Genomic DNA, 26,924 nt, shown 5'->3' on the forward strand with positions numbered 1-26,924 from the left:
ACTGGTCACCACACAGAATCTGTTAACAAGTGATAAGGTTGGTCACAAAACTCTAAATGTGGTTTTGTCTTGTTAATCTTCCAACCTAGTAATGCAGCTGCCAACAGCAAAGTGACATCAAATAGTGGATGTACAGACCAAATGTGACAACATAGTTTTTGTGACACGCATAGGCCTTTTCACGGTTCTTTGGTAGTTTGGGGCTGCAGGGAGAGGGTGTGAGAGCTTCATGCTTCAACTCTCCAGCCTCCCACAGTCTAGCCTTGAACATTGCAGCACCCTTAAACCTCACTGTAAAGGTTTATAGTAACTGAAAACTTTAGCAGAGTTATATTTCGATGAGGTAAACAATGTAATTCATGTGATGGGGCTCTCCATTTGGACTTCGTGATAGACTTCCACACCGGTCTACTTGGCTGGCTGAACCATTCCTCTGTGGGCTGAAGTTGGGTTTGCCACCTCATGCCAGGAGCAGCGTTCTCAACTTCTATCAAAACAAAGTACATTCAATGCTATTAAGTTCACAACAGCTATTTAGTACTTTCCACAAAGGAAAGTGCATGAGACACAGTGTATGAACAATCCATGTTTACTAAACTCCCGGTTAAAGCATACTATTGCCAGATGCTCTCCAAGTCCCTTTTCTTTGTACTTAGAAAGGAGCAACTTCAGGCAGGTGAAAAGTGCTTATTCCTCCCATGAGTCGCCGTACTTGTTCTTCTTGCCTGTTGACAAAAAGACACATTACTTTAGGTGACTGATCTGCAAGCTTCACTTTGCCACACTGTTATGAATTCATTTATTTTCCCTTTAGTCTGGAAGCGACTAGAAAAATGAGCAGTAAACTCCCGCTAAGACGAACTCGGTTAGGACGAATCCCGCATCTGACGAACAACGTAAAAAAATTTGGTTAGTTCCCATAGATTCTATCTAAAAAAAAAAAACCACTTAAGACGAACAGCTTTGTGAGTCCTCCGGTTAAGACAAACTTTCGCACTGACCGCAAACTATGGCGACAATGCGTAACGGTACTTGCAGAAAACGTTCACATGGCACTCTCGAGGAAAGCAGGCAAACACACACAAACAAAAAAAAAAGAAAAGAAAAATGTGCTTTCCTGCACCTTCGCGCAAAGGTGTAAGGAAGCTTCCTGGCAGAAGTGCTTTCATGTGCATGCGGGGAGGACGGAGTGCACCTACTCGTAGATGTGAGCCGAATTTTCAACTGAAGTGACATCGCAAAAAGCATGTTCACGGTGCAGAGATCTGACATCCCAGCAAACCAAAAACCTCTCAGAGACGTCTCTGAGAGGTTTTTGGTTTGCTGGGATGGCCGGATACCCGTGCTGCGTACGCGTTGCTTGCGGAGGATGAAAAGACACGTGGTGCACTTGCTCGTACATCTTGCAACAGCCGGGATGAAGAAGAATTGAGAACAGCAAGATGGAGAAAAAGACTGTCAGCATGCACTCCATGGCTAGCCACCTGGAAACCTTTGAAACATTCGTAGCCAGTGGGGGGGAAAAAAAAGGAAAAAGAATACAAACAGCAGTGGTTGTGAAAGAGAGAGAGCGAAAAAAAAACTGCTGTTTTCCAAGCAGGATGACATGACTTTGCTTCATCTATACTGCAATAATGTTCTCATTCCATCTTCTCAAGGCACAGCCATTTCATTCATTGTTTTCATGTAGTAGCATATATTCTTACATATCTAGCAGGCTTACATGTCACTTTTGGGGCACTTCTGATGAGAAGAACAAATTTTCATGGTTTCTTCAAGTTTGTCTTGAAGGGAGCCTGCCGTATTTGTTGCTGCTTGCTCCTCTATGCTTTTGCAGCAAAGCCGGCCCTTATATCAGCAGGTGCTGGGTTGTCACTGTAGACAGGGGTCTGAAACATGCAACCTGCTGGCCCTAAACATGTCAGCCCTTCTTCTGGAAGAACTGAACTTCTTCATCATCATCATCAACAGCCTGACTATGCCCACTTTCCCTCCACTTCCCCCTGTCCTGTGCCAGCGGCAGCCACCCCCTCCCCGCAAACTTCTTTCTACGCTTGCCTTCTTTTGGAAATCAGTCAGTTACCCAAAAGGGCCTTTGGTTATCTTGCCTTGAATGCCTTCGCATTACATGCCCTCCCCAAGCCCCTTTCTTCCTCTCGATTTCGACTAGGATGTCATTAACCCCCATTTGTTCCCTGACCCACTCTACCATCTTCCCGTCTCTCTTAATGTTGCACCTATCATTTTCCTTTCCACAGCTCGCTGTGTTGTCCTTAAGTTGAACCCTCTTTGTTAACTGAACTTATTTCCCTTATTTTATCTTGTGCTGAACCAAAGCTGCAAATTCATTGACATCCAGCCATTCCTCACATTTTTTTTTTGTGAGAAAGGCCTTGAAACTTCGAACTACGGGAGGAAAAAAACTAGGACACAAAAAAAGAAAAAAAGTAACTGACGGGCCACGCTGCTTCAATGGAGCTTTTCACTTATTTGGTGGATTTTTGTGTTCTAAGCTACTTTTGCTGCCTTTTGCTTCCTTGCATGCTTTTGCTTAAGACTGTGCCTTTTTTCTCCTACCCCCCTCCTTGTTTCTGTACCATGGGAGGTAAAGTTTGTCAGTGCGGCCTGTGTGGCGAGATCAGTTTGAGGCTTCTGCCATGAACGAAAGTTGAAAGTTGTGATTGGAGGTTGTATCAAATATGCATTTTCTGCCTCAGCTGCACACAGCAGCTCCTCAAAATTAACTGGCTGTCCCTGGTGCAAGCGCAGTCAACCTTAAGCACAGCGTGTGATGGAACAGCACTGTCTGTAATTGAGACTGAAGCACCACAGCTGCCAAATTCCATAGTAGCTATTTATACCTGCAGTGCGAGACTCACTTTCCTTAGCCAGGCTTGTAATGCATCACTCTCCTCTTTCCTGCTGTCGCCTATGTCAGCAGTCAAGAATCACAGCAGGCAACACTTATTTCTCTGGCACAGTGATTAAGCCAAGGAAAGCTGCTACACCTTGCCTTTAAGGGGGGAGCCTGGTCTTGAAAAAAATTTAAAAATGAAGTCACAGTTAAGAAATCTTCAAGGAATATGTATTTTCGTGTGCCGATTCTAAATATGACATTTAATTTCATGTAAAGCGATTCCTTGAGCACTTATGTCATTTTTATTCATGTATTTTGTGAAGAGCTTTGAAGAAAATTTCTTGCGGGAAACTTGCCGAAATATATGCCATTGGGTTCTCTTGACACCAAGGAATGCAATAAGGGTAAAATTGTCTTCCTGGCTATCACAGAACTCAAGTTAAAGGGTTTTCAAGTTGTCGCTTCAGAAATGAGAAGAAAAGTCTGTATTGCTGTTTCTGAAGTGGCAGCTTCAGTACCCTGCAACTCGAGCTCTATGATAGGCAGGATGACAATTTTACCCTTATTGCATTCTTTGGCATTAAGAGAACCCAATGGCATACATTTTAGCGAGTTTCCCACAGCAAATTTTCTTCAAAACTCTTCGCAAAACACTTGCATAAAAATTTCGTAAATGCTCAAGGAACTGCATTACATGAAATTAAATGACATATCTAGAATAAGTACACAAAAATACATGTGCCCAGAAAATTTCGTAACTATGACTACATTAATAAAATTTTCTTTTCAAGACCGGGCTCCCCCCTTAAGCAAAAATGGTGTCTGCACTTGACACAGTCTATGGACTACAAGAATGAAACGACAAAGGCTGGTGAGCTGCTGTGGATAAAGCTTGCAAATATTGAGTGCTGTGCAACAAACCAAAACATGAAAGAAGAAATTTGGCCCATCACGTGAGCATGTCACATATACTGGTGAACAGATGCGATGTGGTAAGTGCATGTCTATGGTGAAAGGCATATTTGCAGTGTGGGTCTGATAGATAATGCTTGGGACAAAGTTTGGTGGGATGGAAAGAAGAAACAGCAAAGGAGAACAACTTCCAAGTGAGACTGGTCCGCAAAAGCCTTTTGCTCCGCCATGTCGCGCAACACTAGTGGCTGCACGGATCTTCCCTAAAAGCTAAGAGGCGACATGTAGCGCATCCAATATTCTGGTCACTGTTTGGGACATTCAATCCACAGAGATGGTAGTGGTGGCACAGAGGTGTTGAAAATCAGACATTCCCAAATTTCTGGCACCTGAAAAACTGCGCTTGCAACATTTGTATTAGTTGCCTACGAGAAAACAAGGTGGAGGCATGGAAGTACAGTAACCATCTACCATGTTCTGCTTTATTTGTCACAACAACCTTGACGCCAGTTATGTTTTCAATGGCTGTTCAGAGCGACGAATCATTATGAGGCTTTCAACCGCAATCTTGTGTTCCGCTGTACCAATCTGCTCCTGATATTAAGGCACATCTACTCCTTATGATGGATACAAAAAAATTCTGTGGTTATATAATATTCGTTTCACATCCCATTCTAGTGCACAGACACAGAACTGCCACCACAAGTAGGACCAAAAGAAGGTTCTATTCTTTTAAGCCTCTTTCTCATAACGTTTAAAAAAAAAAAAACAGTGAACAGCATTACGCTTGTTTTGTACACAATTTGGTAGCTTAATCTGACAATGCCTACTCGTATGTATCGGCTGTTGCAAGACAGCTGATTTAAAATATTTCCTATGTTTTCAGAGTACTGAAGCAATAAATTACTCCCTTTGCGTACACTGCAAATTGAAAAATCAATATGTGCATGTTCCTGCTGCCAAAGATAAAACAACATCAGTGGTAAAACACTGACTTCTTGAATACCCTGAAACAGACAGTGCAATTTCAGCACCCTAACAGGCACTGGGGACGCCCAAATGACCAAGACTAGGTGAATAACACCGTGAAGTTAAAATGACATGCTTGTTTTGGGGCCACAAAATTCGCACAGCCTCCTTGAAGAAGGAAGAGCGTAACTGCATTGGTTAAAAAACAAGCCTTGAAGTTAGCTGCACAGCTTTGCAACGAGACAAGACTAGGAAAGTGCCGAGGCTCCACAAAAGCAGCCAGGCCAGACTCACCAGGCCTGCCAGTTGTGGGTGCATGCTCAGTGGAGGGTGGCCTCAAAGGGTAACCCCTGTGTGGCCTTTCGTCCAGCTCCTGAGAAGCCTGTGTGGGTGACTGAGGAGCCAAAGGTGGCTGCGACAGTGCCGGAGGCGGCAGGTGCGAAGCAGGCGGCGGTGCAGAGAGGCGTCTCTCGTACTCTTCCCTGTTCCTCCTGCGCAGCTCTTCATACGTTGTGGAGTACTTGGCTGGCGGCAGATTTTCTGGCACCTCGGCAACTACTGGGTCTGGACAAAAGAGAAGGAAAAACAAGACCAAAAGGAGGTGCCGGTGAAGGGGAAGGAGCAAGAGATCTGGCACAAAAGCAAAACAAAAGAAGGGGGGCAATGGCCACAGGATGGCAACGTAGAGGAGCATGAGGACATGCGATGAAGCTGATGCCACCAAGTTCAGCTGCTTCTTTTTTTATGCGAAGCATACTACTTTAGCTACCACTTCAGCCCTTCACCGTGGTTATGCGCCTCCAAATCACGTGATACATGACGTCACACCACGTGACACGATGACGTCACGACAGTAGAGAAACGGGGCTCCAACTTGTGCCGTCGCTGTGGTTGCACGCCGTGTGAATCACGTGGTATGGTGACGTCACACTCCCGCGCATTTCGAACGCGCGTTCACACTCGGTGTAGGTGAAACGATCGCTCCACCGGGCAGGCGGACGCGGCTTCCATGGCAATCCAGGCGCTCACCCAACGCGCGTCTCGGGGTTAGTCGGCGTTCCGCTGTAGCCATGCCATTGTCTTCCCCCACGACAAAGGCTTCTAGTGGTTGTACTAAATTAACCAAGTATTCAACCAAGGAAAGCCATGTATTACCAAGCCTAGCCATCAATATGCTTCGCATCTGACTAGGCTTAACATTAGCTAAGCCTCAGCCATTTTTTTTTGTACTCAGCATCACTTTCAATGCTTCTTCCTGCATTCATAAGGTCCCTTTCACAGTTTGAAGCACCACAGCACTTGCCTGCTCTTCAATGGCCTTCATAAACATTCGAGGCACAGAACAAATGGATGACAGATGACACAGATGATGGCATCCAATACACAGCGTGAGGTGGCAGTGGTGAAAAATATTTATTAGAAAGGGTGACCAGGAGACTGGTACTCGTGGGTGGGGTCCTCTGTCCAGAACTCCGATAGCTTCTGCTCTCCTCCAGGCCCGCACGATCAGCGCACGTGATAAGCCATTACTGCTTGCCCGGACTAGAGCTGGACAGAGCAGCTTCCCACGAGGAGGTAATGGGTGGGGTTACTACCGGTTAAACACCCAGCACAACAGGCTGCGGTGACGGTTGGTGTGAGGTGTAAGGCATTGGGAAATGAACCCATTCTGTTAGTGTTGCCACTTGTTGGAATCCAACATGGGGCCAAAGTTTCTGTCTGTTGGATACAGTTCGGAATGAAAGTTTGAGGATATTTTTAAAGTGCTCGCCCTTATGTTCAGCATCAGGTTCGCTGCGGTGTCTAGACGATGTTGGCCATAATTTGTGAGAATGGGAGCTAAAATCATTTCTTGCTTGAAAACCAAAATTCATGCTTCATCAATGTTTTTTTCATGCTTCACAAAGTCAATGTTTGCAAACTCAATGCTCACAAAGTCAATAAAAAGAAATATTGAAAGGGTAAAAATAATCATAAAATAAAATATTGCAGCAATAGCTTAAATTGTGAAGGTGTTATGAAAATAATTATGCAGGCATGATTTACTTTGATTTGACCAGCAATCAGGACTTCTGCTTTTGCTTCTGACAATGAATCTATAGTTCATAAACAGCATGCTCAGATCAGATATCTATAGTAAAGCTATTGGCTCACCAACTTGTGTAATTGCTGGAGGTGTGCCTGCGGCTGAATTAACTGGCAACAGAGTCATCTTAATGTGCAGAAAAGACATTGGTGGTAGAGTTTTCAATGGCTAATCTGCCAGTGTAGTGAACCGCTCACTTCCCTTATTGTTGCCCTTTAATGCCCATTGACAAGCGGACTGGCCAAGAAATAACAGCAAAGTTATTTGGAACCTATAAATTACAAAACTGGGTGCTGCAGTATAAAATATTAAAACCTTCACAACACTGCAGAAGTCAAATAGTACACCTTGATTTGGAAATGGCCAGATATTACAGGCTGAATTTGAAACTGCTCGATTACATTAATGAACAAGCTGTTTTTTCATCTGAGTTAACATGCATGCATGCACATGCACACATGAGTTAACATGAAAGAGGTAGGTTGCTGCTATTTGCCATCCATACACATGACAAAGAGAGGTGAAAATGGATCTGCATTTAGATTTCAAGTAACCATCAAATCAAGGTCACTGCATATTCTTTAACCAGTTCATGAAACAGGGTGTTAGGCACTAAAATGACCAAGCAGTGAGTGCACAAAATAAACACAGTGGCAGTAAAATATCAAGACGCTAGTGAACTGTGCATGCAACCTTTTACACTGCAGTGGTATGCAGATGAAAATGTGTTAATGAAAGTCAAAATCTGCTCACTCCTGATCTAGGATGCTAACGGCAAAAAAAATTGCGCTTGCGTACTTACTGTCCAGAGACGGCCTCTGACTGTCATCTAGTCCTTGGGGTGCATTGTAGCTACGCAGGTCTAGACTTTGCGAACCCAGGTCACCCAAGTACCTGTCCTGACCAGAGACTGTAGACGACAACTCGCCAAGATGGTCCACAGGACTTCCACGAAAACTGCAAAGCGATCAAAAGGGCAGCAATGAGAACTTGCGAAAATAATTAAAACAAAGGTGTTCCAAAACAAGCATTAGCCCAGCTCAAACTTCTGTTACACTCTCATCAAAGCCGCCATAGGGTTGTAGCCCCTTCTAAATTCCAATTCCACTGGCTGCTGACCTCATCCTTCACAGTTACTTTGATGCCCCTTGACATGCATCGACGTTTGAAGCTTGCAAAAGGGTCTCTTCAGCTTTGTCACGTGCCACTTTTCATTAGAACTTGCACTATGGAATCTTTAAGTACCTGATGCTGAAAAAAAGCTGTCTTAATAACCACCCATTTCTTAACTGGGCCTCATCCTCTATATATGGGACACAAAGAACAACATATTAACATACTGTCACGCGCAAATGAGGGACATCACAGATCACAAGGAACAGTGGCAGGCTTCGACGAACGTCTTGACCACAGCTCGAGATCACTGTCACTTTCACTTTCTCTCTTTTGAGGCGGTGCGTGCTTCAGGTCAGCGCTAGGTGAACATGCGGAATGCACTGTGTCACTCGCTCCCCGGGAAGAAAGAGTATCATCCTGATGCGTAGCACGCACATACTGTTCAGTAACTTCAACTGAAAATAGAAAATTCCTTGCTAAGGCACTTTCAGATGGCCCTGGGTCACACGCAAGACCCCTTGGTTTATTAATGGACACAAGTGCGCCCCTGGTCAAGTGCTTGGCTTTCCAGAGGGTGACAACAGTTAGGAAACATGACATTTGGTCTCCTGAACTCCTTTATCAAACCAGCCATGCTGTGCTGGCGAGTGAATCCAGCCACAGTAAAAGAGATGCAGACCCTTTAGCCAGTTTATTGATGAATAACGTATTGTGAAAGCCAACAAGCTGCATTAAACTCTGCAAATAAGGTTTGGCCACAGTGGAATGGTGCTTAGATAAGGGAAGCTGAAAAACTCTAGATATCTAAAGTGCAATCTAAAAAAATTAAATTTAGAGTACTGACTGATGTTTTAGAAGTACACTGTGCAGGGACTACAGTGTTTCTAAACATTGTTTCATGGTAAGCCATGATGTTGAAATCAAAGAGTGAAATGTTAGCCAGAAATCGAACTCATAGCGGCCAATATGGGACCTGGAAGTGCAACTTGCTACACCACGAAAACCTGAGAGCCAAGCAGGCTAAAGCACCATGTCAGTCACAAAACAACTGCTGTTTTTGTGTTTGTCCTCCCACTGTAAGTTTAGTTCAATCCTCTCAGTGCAAGGCACGGTGAATATGTTTTGGTGTATATGTGTACAAGCAACGACTAGTATGGCTACAACGTGTATGTGACCCTCCTGCCACATGGGAAATTTAATACCATTTTCAGAGAATGACAATAGTTCACTGTAATGCCATTTTCATTACATGCTGCTGCATGGCCAACACTGTTGTTGATATCTGCAAATGATGAATGCTGCGATGGAAAAAAAGTGCCGCAGATAAAATATGTTAACATGTACAGTCTTTGTCAAAAGTAACCAGGCTCCATGGTTTGCTTCTCATTCGTATAACAGAGCCCTCTCGGCTTCCCTAAAGATCAAAAAGTTCTTTGAAGTTGAGAACAGGGGTTCTTCTTACCATACCAGAGATTTAGTCCTTGAGGGCTGGCATAATAGCTTTAATATATGACTGAGAAGGAAAACGTGCAGCCTGGTTACTTTTGACAAAGACTGTACCTCAATATTTACAAAAGTTATGCGAAAGCAGCTGAAAAATTTTTGCTGCACTTTTGAATGCCAACCCCACCACCCCCAAACTCCTGTCACCTAGGCCCCTATGGTCAAAACGGAGCACAGAGATAAGGAGTGATTATAAAACATTCATTTCAGTGTGATGGAATTTCATAATGTACAAAATAGTATTGAGCAATAGTTTTCACTTTCATGTGTAACATCGGCAGAGGAAGGCAGTCCCTGCGCCACTGAGGCATCAATGTAACAATGCGCTTCCAAAGGAATTTTCATTCTCTCTAAACCACAAAAAATATGACGCATATGTCTTTTGTTAACTGCAAAAAAGAACCTGAAGAGACTGCCTCAAAGTGACCCGGCAAGTAAACAGTTCTTGGAATGCAAACATCATAAGTCCTCAGACCCCAGTATCATCAAAAAAAAAAACCTGCATGGCCAAAAATTGAACTGCACTGTAAACAGTGGTAGAACAGTTCCGACAGAAAAAAGGTATGGGCAGACTCTGCGTCCCCTTAGATAATGATTAGCTAGGAGTAGCGCTGAAAAATTTTATCCAAGGATCTGACACAACTAGTAGCGGCTAATTACACCCACAAAGGGCCTGCACCAATGCTAATGGCTAATTAGTAGGGTGAACAGCAACGAAAGATTTCAGTTCCCATGCAAGCAGAATCCTCACTCAGTCGTCTAAAGACACCGGCATTATGCCTTATGCTGCCTCGAGCGCCCTCGGCAAAGAATATTAACTTTCCTCAGCTGTAAACATGAAAATAGCTACGCGGATACTGTCATCGTGAAATATATGCAACAAACTTCGCTGTCGCGTTCACCCGCTACTCACATCTTGCCAATCACGTCCACTCACAACCACTCACAGCCACTCATCACTCATGTCCACTCATCTCTACTGACACGCACATCTACTTGCTCACACTCACATCCACTCACTTGTGCTCACACTCATCTCCACTCACACTCACGACCACCCACACTCACCTCCACTCACTCGCACTCACGACAAGCCATGACCGCATCCTCTCATTCGCACTCACATTCACATCCACTCACACAGACGCGAGTGTGAGTGAGATGATATGAGTGTACTCATGAATGAGTGTGCTGACCTATGCAAGAAACAGACAGAGAGGTGCCGCGCTCCACTATGTAACGAACATGCTCTACTCCAGCCATGCCATGTTTATTCTCGGCTGCTTCGCAAACTCTATCGCATTGCCACAAGGTGGCACCACTACCAGACTGAGAATGAAACTGTAACAGTCCTCCCCATTAGACAGTTAAAGAAGAGCATTATGGGGAGTAGCACTGCGCTAGCTTGCGGCTTCTAGTGCTTCTTCGCAACTGAGGCATTCTGAACGCTGACTTAGGAAAGTTCATAGCAGTCTCTTCTGTGCCACCGGTCATAATCACATTGTCACTTCTGTGCCACTAGTTGCACTCACAGCTGAGCCAGAGTCTGCAAAAACAACGAAGTCGGTGTCAGGCACAGTTGGTGGATGCTGTAAATATCCTGTGTCATAGAAGGTGTCCAGCGGCTGTCTCAGAGACTTCTTTCAATAGAGGACATAGCTATTGACTGACCTGCAGTGCTCTTTGACAAGTGCAGGTGATCACGGCGGCCCCTGATGAAAGTTCTTTACGAGTAAGCTGTAGCCCACATTTAGCAAGAACAGGTACCCATCGGTCTGTAGCTCCTGCCTAAGCTGTCTTAGCAGCACTGAAATGCGTAGACTTGGACGAAGAACATTCAAGGGTGCATTGAACTTCTTCCCATGAGTGTTTCACACGATACTCTGCCTATGACTTCATGTGGTGTGGTACTAGAATGAAATAAGAACCGTGAAATCTGTATATGGAATGACCCAGATCCACTTTTCTTGATCTTAATCTTAACAGTGTACAATGCGCTCTGCTGTACCGTTCGAAGCTGGATGGTAGGGAGGTACAAGCAAGCAACGTATTCCACTACGTTTCAAGAATTTCAAGTATTGCTCACTAGCAAAGCCAGGTCCATTATTGCACATAATGAGATCTGGCAGTTTATGCTATGCAAATACTGTTCGCAGTGCACTTTTAACAGCATCCGCTGACTTTGACGTCACTGGAGAAACTTTGACCCACTCTGAATAGGCGTCAACAGAGACTAGGAATATGCGACCCATGAACAGGCCTCCAGAATCTACGTGAAGCCTTGACCAAGGTCTCAGTGGAAATGGCCACAGCATATGCTGAATGCATTGTGGTGCACACAGGTAAGCTTGGCAGGTTGCACAGCTCTTCACGCTCTTAGTGATGTCGCCATCAATTCCTGGCCACCAGTCGTGGCTTCTGGCAATTGTCCTGCTTTTCTCAATGTCAGGATGTCCGGCATGAAGTAGCATGGGGACTTTGGCTCGCAAAGATTTTGGGATAACGACTTGGGAACCCCACAACAAGCAACCTTCGTTCAGGCTCAGTTCACTGCTCCTTGCTGTGGATGGATGTCCTTCTGGTCCTGGTGAAAGTGTTTCCCCTCGCAGGACAGCAAGAACTACATGACTCAGGAATTGATCATTTTTTGTAGTCTGTGCCACAATGGCAGGTGACAAAAGTCCTGGGTATGCTTGTTCAAGCATGAACATTTGAGCAGGTGCAGGTACAGCCCCGCTGTTTGCTGGTAACGGCAACCTACAGAGGGCATCCGCATGACCCAAGTCCAGACCAGGTTTGTACACAAGCTTATGGAGAAAGTTTCAATGCACATCTGACTAGTCGTGGTAATAATGCTTGAACTAAAATGGATTTGACACCACTCAGTAATCCTAGCAGTGGCTTATGAACCTTATAAGCAGTGAAAAAAATGCCCCACACGTACTAGTGCAATTTTTCAACTCCAAATACGAAGACTAATCTCTTAGTCAAGTTGGCTGCAACTTGACAAATGGGCTGTCTTGGCTGTTCTTGGCTGTCAGATTCTCAGTGTGTCAAAACTGCGCTAATCCCGTACGGAGAGGCATCACAGCAGAGAAACAGTGGTTTTCTTGGGATGAAATGCACTAGGACTGAGGCAGATGTTACTAACTGCTTCACTGCGCTGAATGCTTTCTTGCTCTTTTCCCCACATCCATTTCTTCTCGTACACAATAAGCAGATGCAGACGATAGATGTGTCTGGAAAGGTTAAGTAGAAAACGCCTGCAGAAGTTCACAAGTCCTAAAACACTTTTTAGTTTCTTGATGTCACGGGGTGTAGGTGCCCGAAAGATGGCAGATACCCTGCTCAAACTTGGAGACAGCCCTTGTTTGCTAAAGATGTGGCCAAGGCATTCAACTTGTCGGACGAAAAAATGGCACTTGTCAAACTTCAACTTATCACGAAGTCGAGAGAGGAAAGCAGTGAGGTTGCAAAGGTGTGCTGAATCATTCAAGTCAGTGACGAGGATTTGAGTGAAACATACAGCAATATGAGCCAGCCCTCGGAAAAGGTTCTCAATTTTCCTTTGGAACAAGGCTGGTGCCGATGGTACGCCAAAAGGAACTCGTGAATACTGGAATAATCCCATGTGTTGGAGATCGTGACATACTTTCTGGAGTCTTCATCAACACGACACAACACAGACACAAGCGCTGGCTAGCAATTAAGCGATTTACTACAACAGAAAAGGCAGCAATATAAAGAAAACATGGCAAGCAAAATACGAAGCATCAAGCACATCGGGTAAATTTTACCATCGGGTACCATCAAATGGAGTCACTGACTAAGATAGGCAAACTCTTGTGGAATCAGAGCCACCGACGGCTGACTAACACGTGTCACCGTAGTTATGTATGTTGTGTGCCTCGCAGATGAGCTATGAGGTCTGGCCTTTATGTTTGGCGATGATGATGATCTTATTAAGACTGTGAAACATTTCTTGGAATCTGATACTTTTCAACAACAGCCACTGGAGTAATGGTAACCTTGAAATCTCCGAAAATCCAGATGCGTCCATGCTTCTTAGCCACTGGAACAACAATTGGTGCAGCCCAAGCTGAAGAAGCAACTGGCTCCAGGAAGCCTTCCCTCTGTAGATGCTGAAGGCCTTGTGACACTCCATCCTTGAGGGTAAAGGGCAGGGGGTGCGACTTGAAAAACTTGGGCAGAGCATGTTGCAGAACATGGACTGTGCTTTTGGACTTCTGAAATTTCCAAAGCTATGTTCAAACAATTCAGGAAATGCTTGAACAAGGTCCTTTATAGTATCAAGAACAGCATGAATGCCTGCTTCCACGTGAGCACCGCCAATGCTCAGCTCTAAAAATCCAGTTTTGGCCCAGAAGTATAAGTGAACATTCCCCACTCAGGAACAAAGGTAGCACTGCTTTTCTGTCTACACTGTGACATCTGCTTTACCTTGAACTTGTGTAAGTTTGCCCGAGTAGCTTCACAGGAGTACATCACACGGCATGATATATACCGCTGGTAGCAGCTCCAGAAGACGACTCTTTTCGATGACAGAAACGCTCGCACCGGTGTCCAGCTTCATATGCAGTAGCTTACTGCAAATGGTGACGGTAAATGGTAGCGAAGGCACGATGGTGTCAACTGGCCAAATGTCAAACACGTCAGCAGAAGTGCTGTCAACAGTGCTGATTTGGTTTATGGTTTATGGGGGTTTAATGACCCAAAGCGACTCAGGCTATGAGGGACACTGTAGTGAAGGGCTCCGGAAATTTCAACCGCCTGGGGTTCTTTAATGTGCACTGACATCGCACAGTACATGGGCCTCTGGCATTCCGCCTCCATCAAATATGACCGCCATGGCCGAGATCGAGCTCGCGTCTTTCGGGTCAGCAGCCGAGCGCCATAACCAGTGAGCCACCGCGGTGGCACAGTGTTGACTTGACACCTTCCACATGATGTTTTGCAAGCAGGAGATGTGGATGCATGTGACTGTAAACTTTCCCTTTCACAATGAAGTGCAATCTTTTTTCCAGTTGGGCAATCAACCAATTTGTCCCTGCTTCCTGCAGTAATTGCATGTACAGCTGATGTGCTTGCACGCAGATTACAATGTGTTCGTCTCTGTAGCAGTACCTTGTGACATGCCACTTAGATGCTGCCACTTGGCACGTGGGAAGCACAGTTCTGCTTGAGCTCACTGCCTCACTGGCATCTTTCTTTGCAGCTTCCATGGCAAGTGCAGTTTTACAGCATCTTCCTACATAAGGTCTGCTTTCTCGAGCAGCCTCGTCTGCATGGCTGTCTCGTTGATGCCGCACACGATGCGGTCTGTCAACATAATGCTAAGCTCAGTTCCGAAGTTGCAATGTTCAGAGAGGCTTTGACCAATGCCACAAAGTTACTGACAGGCTCACCTTTCACACGAACACATGTGCTGAACCTAAAATGCTGCGAGACAGCAGATGGCTTGGAGCAGTAATTGTCAGAATGAACTTTTTGCAAGGTTTTGCCTTGCAGCTGGGTCGGCTTAACGAGATCCCATAAAAGAGTGCACGTTTTCTGTCTACAGCAACTAAAGAAGACTGAATTCTCTGTGATGCTATTTGTGATAGAAAAAACTTTAATGCGATCAACGTAGCAGGGAAGAACTCATGTGCACAGAATTGGGCGGAGGAAGGACGAATGTGAACTTGAACTTGCCACTAGTTACGGGCGTGAAGACTGAGCATTGTCGAGCAGTGGACAGGCTCGGCTGTCACCATCAGTGGCTAAGCACCAAGAAACAGACACAGGTGCACCATGTTCTACTGAGCAATGAACATGCTCTATTTGAGCCTGCGCTGTCCTTACTCTCTGCTGCTTCACAAACCCGTATCATGTCACCGCAAGGTGACAGTGGGGCGGAAGTTGAGGAAGACGACATGAGAATGCATGGTGCGACAGGTTACCAGTTAGAACACTCATCACGACAGCCTGTGGCAGTGGCTGAACGGACTAAAGCATCAAAAAAAAACAAAAAACTGCTCTGTTTGTTTTGGCACTGGTAAAAGTTTCACCTGGGGCTATAGTGTGGCAAGTTCTGTTGGCTAACATCTGGACTGAAAAGTTGGGAACTTTTGAGCCTCAGGCTTTCTGCAATTTCAGATGATGCTTGCTTGTATTGGCTGAGAATGGCAGCTAAAAACATTTCATGGCAAAAATGCATGCATTACTGGAAAACAAGTGTAAAATCATCTCCGAACTGTGCTGTTGCAAATGTACCATTAAACACAGCTTCCTTCATACCACAATTTAGGAGTGAGGTTAATTTTAATCAATGGCTATGGACACTTCTTAAGGACAGTGGCTTTTCCATGAGAGAGGAAACAGACTAAGGACTATCCTATGCAGTCCGTATGCAAGTGGTCGAACTCATGTTTCTGCTGCAATTTTATGTGCTCGTTTTTATTCAATGATATGAGTGCAATTGAATGGGCAGGGGTATGGTACCAAATATGAAATGTCCTAATCAGCTGAATGCAGCAGGGTGAAAGCATTGATTCAAGGATGCTTTTGTTCTTGTATGGCAGCTGCTCACCTTCCTAGCCTTCTGTGAATGGCACAACTTCTGGTGCAAGTGTATATTTAAATTAATTTAATGATAGCTGGTAAATTATAGTGCTGGATATACACCACTCCTTCATGGCAACACAAGAATTGCTTGCAAAGCCATACTTCCCCAGATTTCCTATTATCCTGCTAATGTTCACGCATACTTCAGCCATTGATGCTATTTTTATGACAAGGGTGCTAATAATCAAAATATTCACTTTTCCAACAGAAGAATTTTTCTTGTGCAGCAGCTCTCTATCATAAAGTGTCATAGTTTAGTCTTTATGCTACTGCAATTTGCACTGAAGTGTTCACAGTCATGAAATTCATATGTGTTTTTGAGATTAAAAAGTACTGCCTCTCAGAGTGAAACCTATAACTTAAAACAATAATAAATTAAGAGGAGAAACCTGAAATCAGAATTTTGCAGCATGCACAATGAGCATCCAGCGCAATATTTTTCTCGTATGATTGTTATGACAGAAGTAGTTAAGTCCGGAGGATTTGTTAACTTGATGCATTTTTGAAAGCCAGACAAATGACTCACGCATCAGATGAGGCCATGCCATACTTTCGTCGAAGAGCTTCCCCGATGACACTGTTTGGAAGCTTCATAAGCTTTTCTTCGCACTGGCGACGATAGGAGAATTTTCCTATCATCCATCCTACAAATCCGGCTCCTGTAAGAACAGAACTGTAAGGCATGAATACAAGAGAAATGACGTCGCATGATACGATACTCCAAAATATAAGCTTGCAATCGGAACAAGTTGGTAAATTAGGTGACTCAGTTACGTTAAGAGATCTGAAGTGGGCGGAATGGGTGAGAGAACAAATGCAGATTGGTCAAATGTTTAGGGGAATCCCCCAAGGTGGAGTAGATTTGTAATAAGGGAGTAATTACTCATTGGCATCCACCCGAGCGCAGCCATACGGCTACAAAGGAAAGCTATACAGCTTTCTCAGAAACTTCGTAGTTAAAGAAAAATTCGTCCTGGTCCGGGGTTCGAACCCAGGACCACCGCTACACCGGAGCAGTCGCTCTACCAATTGAGCTAACCAGGACGGCAAGCTTATGGTAAGGCGAGAGCGAATTGATCAATAACTCGAAGTGGGAACTGTGTTGGTCAAATGTTTAGGGGAATTCCCCAAGGTGGAGTAGATTTGTAATAAGGGAGTAATTACTCATTGGCATCCATCCGAGCGCAGCCACACGGCTACAAAGGAAGGCTTTCCTTTGTAGCCGTATGACTGCGCTCGGGTGGATGCCAATGAGTAATTACTCCCTGATTACAAATGCAGATTAATGACATCCTAGTCGAAATCAAGAGGAAGAAATGGGCTTGGGCAGGGCATGTAATGTGAATGCAAGATAACCGCTGGTCCTTAAGGGTAACGGAGTGGATTCCAAGAGAAGGCAAACGTAGCAGGGGGCGGCAGAAAGTTAGGTGGGCAGATGAGATTAAGAAGTTTGCGGGGATACGGTGGCCACAACTGGCAGAGGACAGGGTTAATTGGAGGGACTTGGGAGGGGCCTTTGCCCTGCAGTCGCACAGTCTGGCTGATGATGATGATGGTGAAATATGGATGCTGTGCCTTTCTGGTCATCACTTTTTACCATCACTAACATGCACACATACAAAAGGGCACGCCTGCTAATGCCACTCATTTGCGCATATTAGTTTTCTGTGAGTGACCTCCACCAAAGAAGCAGAGACTGGATGAGTGCTTCTTACTGGGATTCTAAGGAAAAACTGAAGTTGGCTTTCATCAACTAATTACCACACTCTCACGATAAACATGGTACTTTCGCTGAAAATGGAGGTTTTATAAGCTAGAAAAGAAGATAGAAATTAAATACAGATGCTGCCACTGCTGGCTGATTTCACAAGTAAACTGCAGCGCGTTGACACCGATTTTCAATCACGACTCTGGAGGTTAGGCTACAATACCACTTGTTTCACAACTGTGATCACTGAGTTCTTTTCAGTGTAGACAGCATTAGTTTGAACCGAGTGGCCGGAAAATTTGTTGGTGAAAGCTGCTATAGGATTGGTTTAGCCACAGAACCCTGCATTCAGCCACCGCAGTGGCTCAGTGGTTATGGTGCTCGGCTGCTGACTCGAAAGACGCGGGTTCAATCCCGGCCGCAGCGGTTGAATTTCTTTGGAGGAGAAATTCTAGAGGCCCGTGTACTGTGCGATGTCAGTGCATGTTAAAGAACCCCAGGTGGTCGAAATTTCCGGAGCCCTCCACTCGGCGTCTCTCATAGCCTGAGTCGCTTTGGGACGCTAAACCCCATACACCAACCAACCAGAACCCTGCATTCTATCATGGAAGCTACAGCATCAGCCGTAAGAACCTAACTAATTAGTGAATCAATTTTTTTCCATCTGCCACAGGAGGCAGGCAGCGGTTGAACTGCCTCAAGCCCACCGTGGCAAGTGAATGCAAATGGTTCATGAATTATGTTCAACTCATTTGCCACCAGCCCGCCATGGTTGATGTAAAAGTTGAGAAAAATCCCCGTCTCCACTTTCAGGGGGTAGGGGGGAGAGAGGTATTGGCGAGAGTGGAGGATTGCGCAACCGGAAGATGGCTGCTATGCGAAGAGGCCAGATGGTGACTGCTGTGGAAAGAGGAAGTTATGACGAGGATGGAAGAATGCCCGATCTGAGGATGGTCCCATGGCAGAATGCAGGGCTACGTGGCTAAACCAAAGCTATAACAGCTTTTGCTGATTCATGCGCTAAGTTGGCAGGCCTAGCTCTACAAACTTTTAAAATGTAATTTCTCAATATTATATGCATCTTTTTCTGCCGGACAAAGATCAACATAGTCCAGAAGAACAATGCAATCGATATTTACAAAGGAAAAAAATTGGATGCAGTTGGTCCACAGCGCCACTTCAATAGAGAACACTATTTGTACAACCTGTAAATGCAAACCAAGTTTTCAACAACCAAATATGTTGATAGATGGCAATGGCAACAGGAAAGTTGGCTGACAATGAACAGGAGAGAGAAAAAGTGTGAGCAAAGCTGCAACTGAGAGAGGATGCATGTGGCAGTACAATGTCAACATTGAATGAATAATCCTACCACTATTGAATAAATAATCCTACCAATATGTCAACATTGCATGAATAATCCTAGCCATACCACTTCTGGCGCATGTTGAATGTCTGTTTTGGTGCCAGCTAGTTTTGCGTGCCTCCATGTCGGATATCTTTCCATGCCTGATATCTTGAACTAAATACCGGTTTAAAAATGAAAAAAAAAAAGTGGGTTTGCTTGTGATATCAAAACCCTCCCATTCCACAATATACTCTGTATCCTAAAAACAAAAGCTAAAGAAGTTGCAATACTAGTTAACTAACCGCCATGCAACTACCTAGTAGCACGAACATAATAATGTCTATCATGCCATACAATCCAACTGTAGAGGCCGCATTGCCATATCTTTCACGGCTCTTAATTAGAAACCTGCACAGATTATAAAAAACACCCGGTGCACATGTGATCGACACATTATAAATTATGCCCTCTAAGAGTACTCATATGTCATTATTAAAACCTGAACTGCAAGTTTTTAAGTAAGGAGCTTATATTTTGGTTATACTGTTAGCCTGATTCCCGCCAACACAGAAGTACACACAATTTCAAGCCTCATCTGGTGCTCATGAAAATTCAGGATGAAGAACAATTAATACCTAACATCTTCAAATAGGGCCCAAACCTGGGATGTGGTGCCATGTAACCTGCAATGAAGATGAGAATGAAACCATTAGAAAAGCATGACTGCAGAAATGCTCTTGTGAGCCCCTCTTGGAGCAGCCTAACATTATCTTAAATTTCTACACATCACTGTAAACACGTACACCGTTAGGTTTCTAGTAAAAACTCTATTTCCTCTACTGACTTAGAGAGGTGGCAGTAAATCAAATGCGAGGAAGTGGCATTCTTAAATGTAGCATTTTTCAGGGGTATTTTCCAATGCTGCTGGTGACATAAACGAGACAAAAGTTACTGTTCGAGGTCTAATAGCAAGCAAGCATCAAAATGAGGGTGGAGGTATGGGCGAGTTGGTTGGTCATTGTAACGTGGTCACAGTGTGAAAACGACATCATTCCTGGATTTATTGTCGTTGTACCTGCGTTCCACATTTTCCACGCCGGAAAATAGTAAATGCCTTCAAAAGCAAGGTATATACATAAAGTCAACGACTGCCTCCATTCCTAGTGATATATTCCTGGCTACATGTGACAGAATTTTAGCGAACAGTCTTCACGACTCAAGCATAGTCAAAGTGTTTAGGTTTGTCGACGACTTCCTAGTTGCTCCTGGAATGCTCCACTGAGACCTTCAAAAAAATTCAGGGGGCACTTCCACTGTCTAAAGTGGGTAGAGGCGGAAGCGTTTTCCGCACCACCTTCGCTGTTTCTGTGGCACTGGTGGCGTCACATACAATTGAGTACTAATTACTAAGTGATGACAAATCACTAATTAATGGTTAATTACTGATTAATGTCTGAATACTAATTAACTGCTAATTAATGCCGCTTAAGCTTCGCCTTTAGGAGTGGAACGCGACAGTAGCGCTGCCAGGGAGTCCACGGAACGCCAGCCACCACCCGTTCGGCGCGATGCCTTGCCCTTTGAACGCAACGCTTTTTGAGGAAAGGAAATGGCGCAGTAATTCTCTGTCATCTCGGTGGACACCTGAACCGCACCGTAGACGAAGGGAGGAAGTGGGAGTTAAATAAGATAGATAAAGAGGAGCCGTAATGAAGACAATGAAAATTGTATTTGAAGAAAGGAAATTACGCAGTAACTGTCTCACAAAATTCAGGGGGGCACTTTTTTGACCTAAAGTGTGGTCACTGATGTGTGGTTAAGATGTTAAGCTTCGCCCCTAAGAGTGGAACGCGACAGCGTCTTGCAACGCTGCCAAGGAGTCCACAGAACGCCATCGCCCATTCGGTTCTACGCCTCGCTCGTCGGTAAATTGGTTTTTGAGGAAAGGAAATGTATTTGTGGACACCTAAACCTCGCCAGAAGGGAATGGAGGAGGATGAGAGTGAGTGAAGACACCCTATTCACTAGACGCGCCTTTGTTCATTCCAAACCATCGAGCTGGCATGGCGGAGTGGATAGCATGCTCATCTCTCACGCCGAAGACCGGGGTTCGATTCCTGAGCTCGACCAATTTCTTAATCGGTTTTATTTATTTATATGCCCTGACTAGTAAAGCTAATTAGGCTAATTGGTAATTAAGCAATTAACTAAGCTCAGTCCCACTTACTTGGAGCATCACTATACGATCCCTTCAATTGGTCGCATGGTTACTAGCCAAAGTACAATTGGCCCCGTTTGAAATTTGCACACTGTGACGTCACGACCGTTTCCACCAATTGAAAAGCGTGACATTTTCTGTCGACAACTACTGCTTACAACGATGAGACATTAAAGGCTTCCGCCTTAAAAACTGTTCCAGACACCTAGGATACTTTCTGTTTGCACCTGTATTCCTTTAACTTTGACTCAAGAGAAACCAATTAATGCATCCATCAGGTTCCTTGACCTTAAGCTTTTCTTCAAGGCCTCTCACATCTGCTGGAAGTACGAACCTAGAGCTACTAACCCTCTTTTAGCATACCAGTCTGCACAGTAAAAACTGGTGAAAAGGGCAATAGCAGACATGCGTATGTACAACGCCTTGCAGAAATCTCACGGGCACTGCGTAGACGCTAGCTTTCAAGATCAAATAGCAAGGCTGACGACAGCTGGCTTCTCTCACAGCTGGTTTCAAATCTTGATTGCTGCAGAGAAAAAACTGAAACGAAAAATGACACCTAAAAGCTTAGGCGATTACAACCTTTCACTGGACGCTCTGGACAAAAAAAACAGACAACGGTGGTTCCATATCTTCACAGCCTTTTCCATCAACTAAACAAAATAGACAATCAGCAACAAGTGAGGGTCTTATTTCCTGCTCCTAGCAAACTCATCAAAATGGTCGAGCTTGTAAATTCAGCAAGATCACCGGAGGCTCATAAAAATGCTTGCCACACCAATCATCGAAACCCTTTTGTCCCATGTTCAAAAGAAGTAATCTATTCTTTGCCCTGGATGTGTGGCGGCTTTTATGTCGGCCAGACAGGCAGGTGTTTAAATGTATGTCTACTAGAACACAATACAATGTAGATAGTATAGCCGTATCTGGGAACTTGGCGGCCCACTATCGAACTTGCAGCGGAGGAGAATGTCGGCCGAGGTACCAAACCTCCCAAATTTTGGACAAGGGTAGATCTTGGCTAATAAGGAAAATTATAGAAGCTTATCACATCACGAAGCACCATGCTCCATATGTGGGTGACCCATCTTGTATTGTGTTGTGTTTTATGGAACATAGACAACTAAGGCCGACATGCGCAAACCCATCTGTTTCATTAACCACGAAAGAAATTGAGTACCTATTCCACAGATTGTAAATCTACCCCTTCTCAGTCACACGGTCTCCTTTTCCCTGCGGTGTCATACTTTGTTTTCTGTATATACCGACCATTTTCTTGAATAAACTCATGAGTTGATATTCAGCGTTGTGTGTGTCCTGTTCTTCCTTTCGTGATGTCGTTTTTGTGCTGTGACCATTTTACAAGCCACCAAAATCCTCTATTAAGCCCACAACCCAAGATCTGAACTGATCTTTCTACTAAACTGGAGGAAGCAGATTCACCATGTTACTTTTCCTTTCAAAGTTTAAAATCTAATGCTCCCTTACAAACTGGCTTGTATATAAACTCTATAAGGGGACTATATTCCACACGATCTAATTCAAAACCGTCTTCTATTAACGCTTAACCACAATGGAATTCTCAACATTCTTTTTATTCCTAATGAATGCATTTCTACATAAAAAAGAAAAAAAGACTGCAAATCTAATCATTACTAAAGTGCTCGCTAAATTAAAGGTGGTTGGACGTCCAGATAGCGAAAAAAAATTGCGTTGCTCATGGCATCACTTGAACAACAATGCAGATGGCCAATGGAGAAACAATAATTTGACAGCCAGTCCCTATGCATAAGGCAACAAGTCTTGTTTGCAATTGGACTAGGAAAATTAGGTACACTTTGAGAATGTCATCGTACCAGCTTTGACTGCATACTGGACTCCGATGGAAGCAGCAAGCCCGAGAGGTAGAGCTGAGGGCATAGAATGCAAAGAGGTAATGTCAGTGGCCATTGGCATCACAGCATGTCCACATGTCATCAACATCATCAGCTTATCTATGTCCACTGCTGGGCAATTACCATGCACACGTAGCAATGTCAAAATCTGATATAATTAATAGATCTTTATGAGCAAAAGCTAAGGCAGTGGCTGCAAGGCACACAGTAGCACAGTGCTCCAAATAATTTTGACTACCTACAACTCTAACGAGCAGTGAAATCTCAATTGAAGAGCATCTGTAAATGTGACAGCATTAAGGAATTCGTGTTGCAGAAAATCCGGCGTTGTCATTGGTGTCGGCGTCGTTGACCATTAGCGAAAAATCGACGAAAAACCTGCACAGAAGCAACCGAGCCTAGGAGGCTAGGAGGTAGGTGGGCCGCGTGGCCTTGTGGTATCATCACAACCTGCCCACAGGATAACTTATATCCACCACTTATAATGTGCGTGGACAAAATTTGCATTTCTTTGAATTCAAGTGGCTTCGAAAACCTTCTGTATGTCAATGTTAGTTCACAGCCTTGCTCATTAGTGAATGAAGCTTGTACACCATACAATGCTGGTTAAATTTGAAAAAAAAAAAAAAGCAGGATTCACGCTTTCACCTTACTAGTCACCTCTTGCTTAATTTGTCGTGCCACCTCAGCCAGCTTTGCGTACACTTTTTTGTGTGTGTCTGAAATTTCCATAATTCAGTCACCGTGCCTTAATGACTTTAGTTTGCATGCTTCTTTCCGTTTCCCATATTTGTGAACTGCATTGCACGTAACCTGTGCAGCCTTTGTCAAAATTTTAGAGCCAATTTTTTTACATTTAAGGAGTGTAAAGAGGTTCCTGCAGAATCCTTGAGCTGAAAAATAAAACTTATATATATCTCTCTAAACTTCGGAGCGTGATGAGCAGTGTTCTTCTTACGTTCGACAGATTTGGAACGTTGGGGATGCACGACGAGCCACACGGCGTGGTGAAGAAGCGAATCCCGTGGGCTCAAATTTTTGAAAAAGGCTGTACTTCTCCCGTCTCTCATGCAATCTTCAAAATAAGCAATAACTGCACTTAAGCTGCAAACCCCTATTGGCACACAACATGCGAAGCCGTTACCACACTGTCGACTGTGAATGACTACGAAGTTATTTGTTCAAGCAATAACTTATGAGATACGAACAGGGCACTCACCACGGTATATAAAGCTTTCCCGGCTGCATTCTTGGAAGACTCTGATCTCTTCCGGCGTTAAAACATGGCCCTTAAAATAGAGATAGGGGAGCAGTAAAGCTACCGGCGATTGACGGAATGCGAACAGGATGGTGTAATTTGAGTTGCAGTGTGTCAACAAGAGGGCATTGTATGAAACGCAGGCATCGATGAACAGGGAAGATCAGCTGATCATGCGGGTACGGGGCTCGTGTGATCAATTTCTGATGAAAAATGCGCGTCATTTGCAACACTGTGCACTCCGATGAAGTTCGTGTAAGCACACTGCACTTGAAACAGGTTTCAATGAAAATTTAAGTTGGGGTGCGAATAAATGTTTTCTCGCTGTTAGCAAGGATTCTGAGCGACTACTCTCAACTTTTTTTTTTTATTTCTTGCCAAAGTGCAAACGGCTATAACCTTGGCGGCTTACTAAAACAGAAAGACAGTCAAGAGATTAGGTTTCAGAAATGCCGACATTGCACAGACCACAGAGAAAAACAAATCGAAGTTCCTTGCCAGACTTGTCAGAACTGCGCAGGGCTTATGGGTTAAGCACAAAAGACAGCTAAACTGCGGGCTCTCATTTTAATCTCAATAATGTCCCTCAAAACCTCACTTGCAGCCGAGGTCTCCGATCTTGGTCGTAACCACCGGCTGCAACTTCGGACGGAGGCAGCATATCACTGGAAGTCGCCATTTTTCTTTAGCAGCAAGTATCGACGCGCTCTGAAGTGAGTTTTGGTAATTTCACCCGTAACAAAACACGAATTTCCAAATGAATATGCAAAATAACGTACCATGGTTATTAAGTAGCTTCGTTAAATTTGTTTTAGTGGTTCTAGTGTGAAGGTTGCTTATTGCTGAGCACAACGGTTTTAAAAGGCGGGCAATTTGAAAGTGTAGTTTGAGGCGGGGCGGATTATCTTGACGGTCATTCATTCGAGAACACATTTTGTCCTCATTAATTTCGTGTTAACCATCACCACAGATGCTGCTGCTGTTGCTGTTTGCCTCACGTGGAGTTGCACATACCCACAGTGGAGGACTGGCCAGGGTGCATTGCACATTCGAACAGTAGTGATATATAGACGCAATCGGGGCGACGTGTGTGAAATTTTGACTGAAAGGAGATAATTAACGAAAAAATCGCCCTGATGATATAATCATGAAGATACTCACACACTGGTTTTAGGCCATAGCCCCTGGCGCTTTCCCCAAAATAGAGAAGAACCGGAATAGAAAGAGGAAGCCCTAATCCAGAGAGGGAAATCTCCAGATAAGCTCTTCGCAGAGAAGCAAATCACCGACAGGAGGAGAAAGTGATCAGGTGATTCAGTTTTGCCACATGATTCACAAAGGTTCGACAGAGAGAACCCTGATCGACACAAATAAATATTTAATCGTGGTATTAAGAGGGTCATGGGCACCTCGCATCGCATTGCTGCTGCTGTTGTTGCCTTAGTGACATGGCACATACCTACGACGGGGGATAGGCCAGGGTTCAGAGAGGAGAGCCAAAACAAGAGGATAAACTGGAGACAAGCGAATAGTTTCGCTTTGGGTAATGTTGCTGTTATGCCCACAGCGTGACAATAATCTTCTTTCTCTGAAATATTATTCGCGTAGCGCCAGCAGCGCTACTACCTCCGCGCACATGCTGGCCATATATGCTGGCTGTGCTTGTGCTAACAGGCATCGATATACTTCTAGTTCACCGTAATACGATGCTATAGTGTTTACGATACCGACGATCCTCTCGCACCGGGACCGGTTCGCAAGTTCTCTCATGATGATGATTATGTGTGGCTGTTTCCTTTGTATCAGGTGGGTGCAACTGCGCTTGCACAGGGAAACATTAAGAAAATAAAGGGAGTAAAAAAAAAGGATAATTGAGATAAGGGGAGGCGGGCTAGCGTCGGACGAGTGTCCATCGCATGCGAAGCTGGGTTTTCGTAGCGGAGATGACGCCGTTGCGTTGATCGCCTTCTGCCGGCACAAGTCCCAGTGCCTGCGGCAGCCTGGTGCCGCCTCTCGGATGGGATGATAGTTGTGTGCACTGGAGCAGAATGTGCTGCGCAGTTTCTTCTTCGATCCCACAGGCCCCGCAACACCCTGCACATTGCCGTCTGTACCAACGTTACCTTGGAAGTGCGGTCGAAGCGGCGGCGGTGCGGAGCGCCCCCGCCCGCGCCTTGAACGGCAGCGTGCTGCCGACGCTGTTGTCTTTCAGCGACTCAGTGGAGATCACCCCGCCATTTGGCGCGCTCCATTAGGTGCTGACGTTCTTGATTCCGTACATCAGTCTTGCGCTCGGCGGGATTATCTCCGGTGTGCGTCGAGAAGCCATATTTCCGGTGCAGGAATTGCCCGTGGGCACACCACTGTGTCTGAGTGTCAGTCATACATGCATACGGAACAGCCTCCGAGGCCACCTGGTGTCGTCCATCG

At 44.7% G+C, this 26,924-nt stretch overlaps 1 protein-coding gene across 2 annotated transcripts; it reads right to left on the reverse strand.

Moving 5' to 3' along the window:
* Positions 1–571: 571 nt before the first annotated feature.
* asrij (OCIA domain-containing protein asrij) lies at positions 572–25,177 on the reverse strand. Of its 2 annotated transcripts, none has more exons than XM_089566034.1 (8): positions 25,093–25,177; positions 24,456–24,525; positions 23,198–23,251; positions 19,759–19,806; positions 16,594–16,740; positions 7,627–7,781; positions 5,033–5,302; positions 572–725 (listed from the first exon to the last, which is right to left on the reverse strand). In XM_089566034.1, exons 2-8 carry the CDS (start codon positions 24,482–24,484, stop codon positions 688–690), a joined length of 741 nt encoding a protein of 246 aa, XP_089422160.1. In that variant the 5' UTR covers positions 24,485–24,525; positions 25,093–25,177; the 3' UTR covers positions 572–687. The 2 variants fall into 2 exon arrangements, with proteins under 2 accessions (XP_089422160.1, XP_089422159.1); XM_089566033.1 differs by having other exon boundaries at positions 16,594–16,726; positions 25,093–25,173.
* Positions 25,178–26,924: the final 1,747 nt, after the last annotated feature.

Source organism: Amblyomma mixtum, chromosome 1, assembly GCF_055824585.1.
Source record: "Amblyomma mixtum isolate Tamu chromosome 1, ASM5582458v1, whole genome shotgun sequence".
NCBI classification, from domain to species: domain Eukaryota; kingdom Metazoa; phylum Arthropoda; class Arachnida; order Ixodida; family Ixodidae; genus Amblyomma; species Amblyomma mixtum.

Coding starts and splice junctions, on each gene's coding strand:
- asrij (XM_089566033.1), bottom strand. CDS start 25,173: ATGGCGACTTCCAGTGATATGCTGCCTCCGTCCGAAGTTGCAGCCGGT. Junction 19,807..23,197: donor CCAGTATGCAGTCAAAGCTG/GTACGATGACAT, acceptor TCTTCATTGCAG/GTTACATGGCACCACATCCC. Junction 5,303..7,626: donor TCAGAGGCCGTCTCTGGACA/GTAAGTACGCAA, acceptor TCTTTTGTCCAG/ACCCAGTAGTTGCCGAGGTG.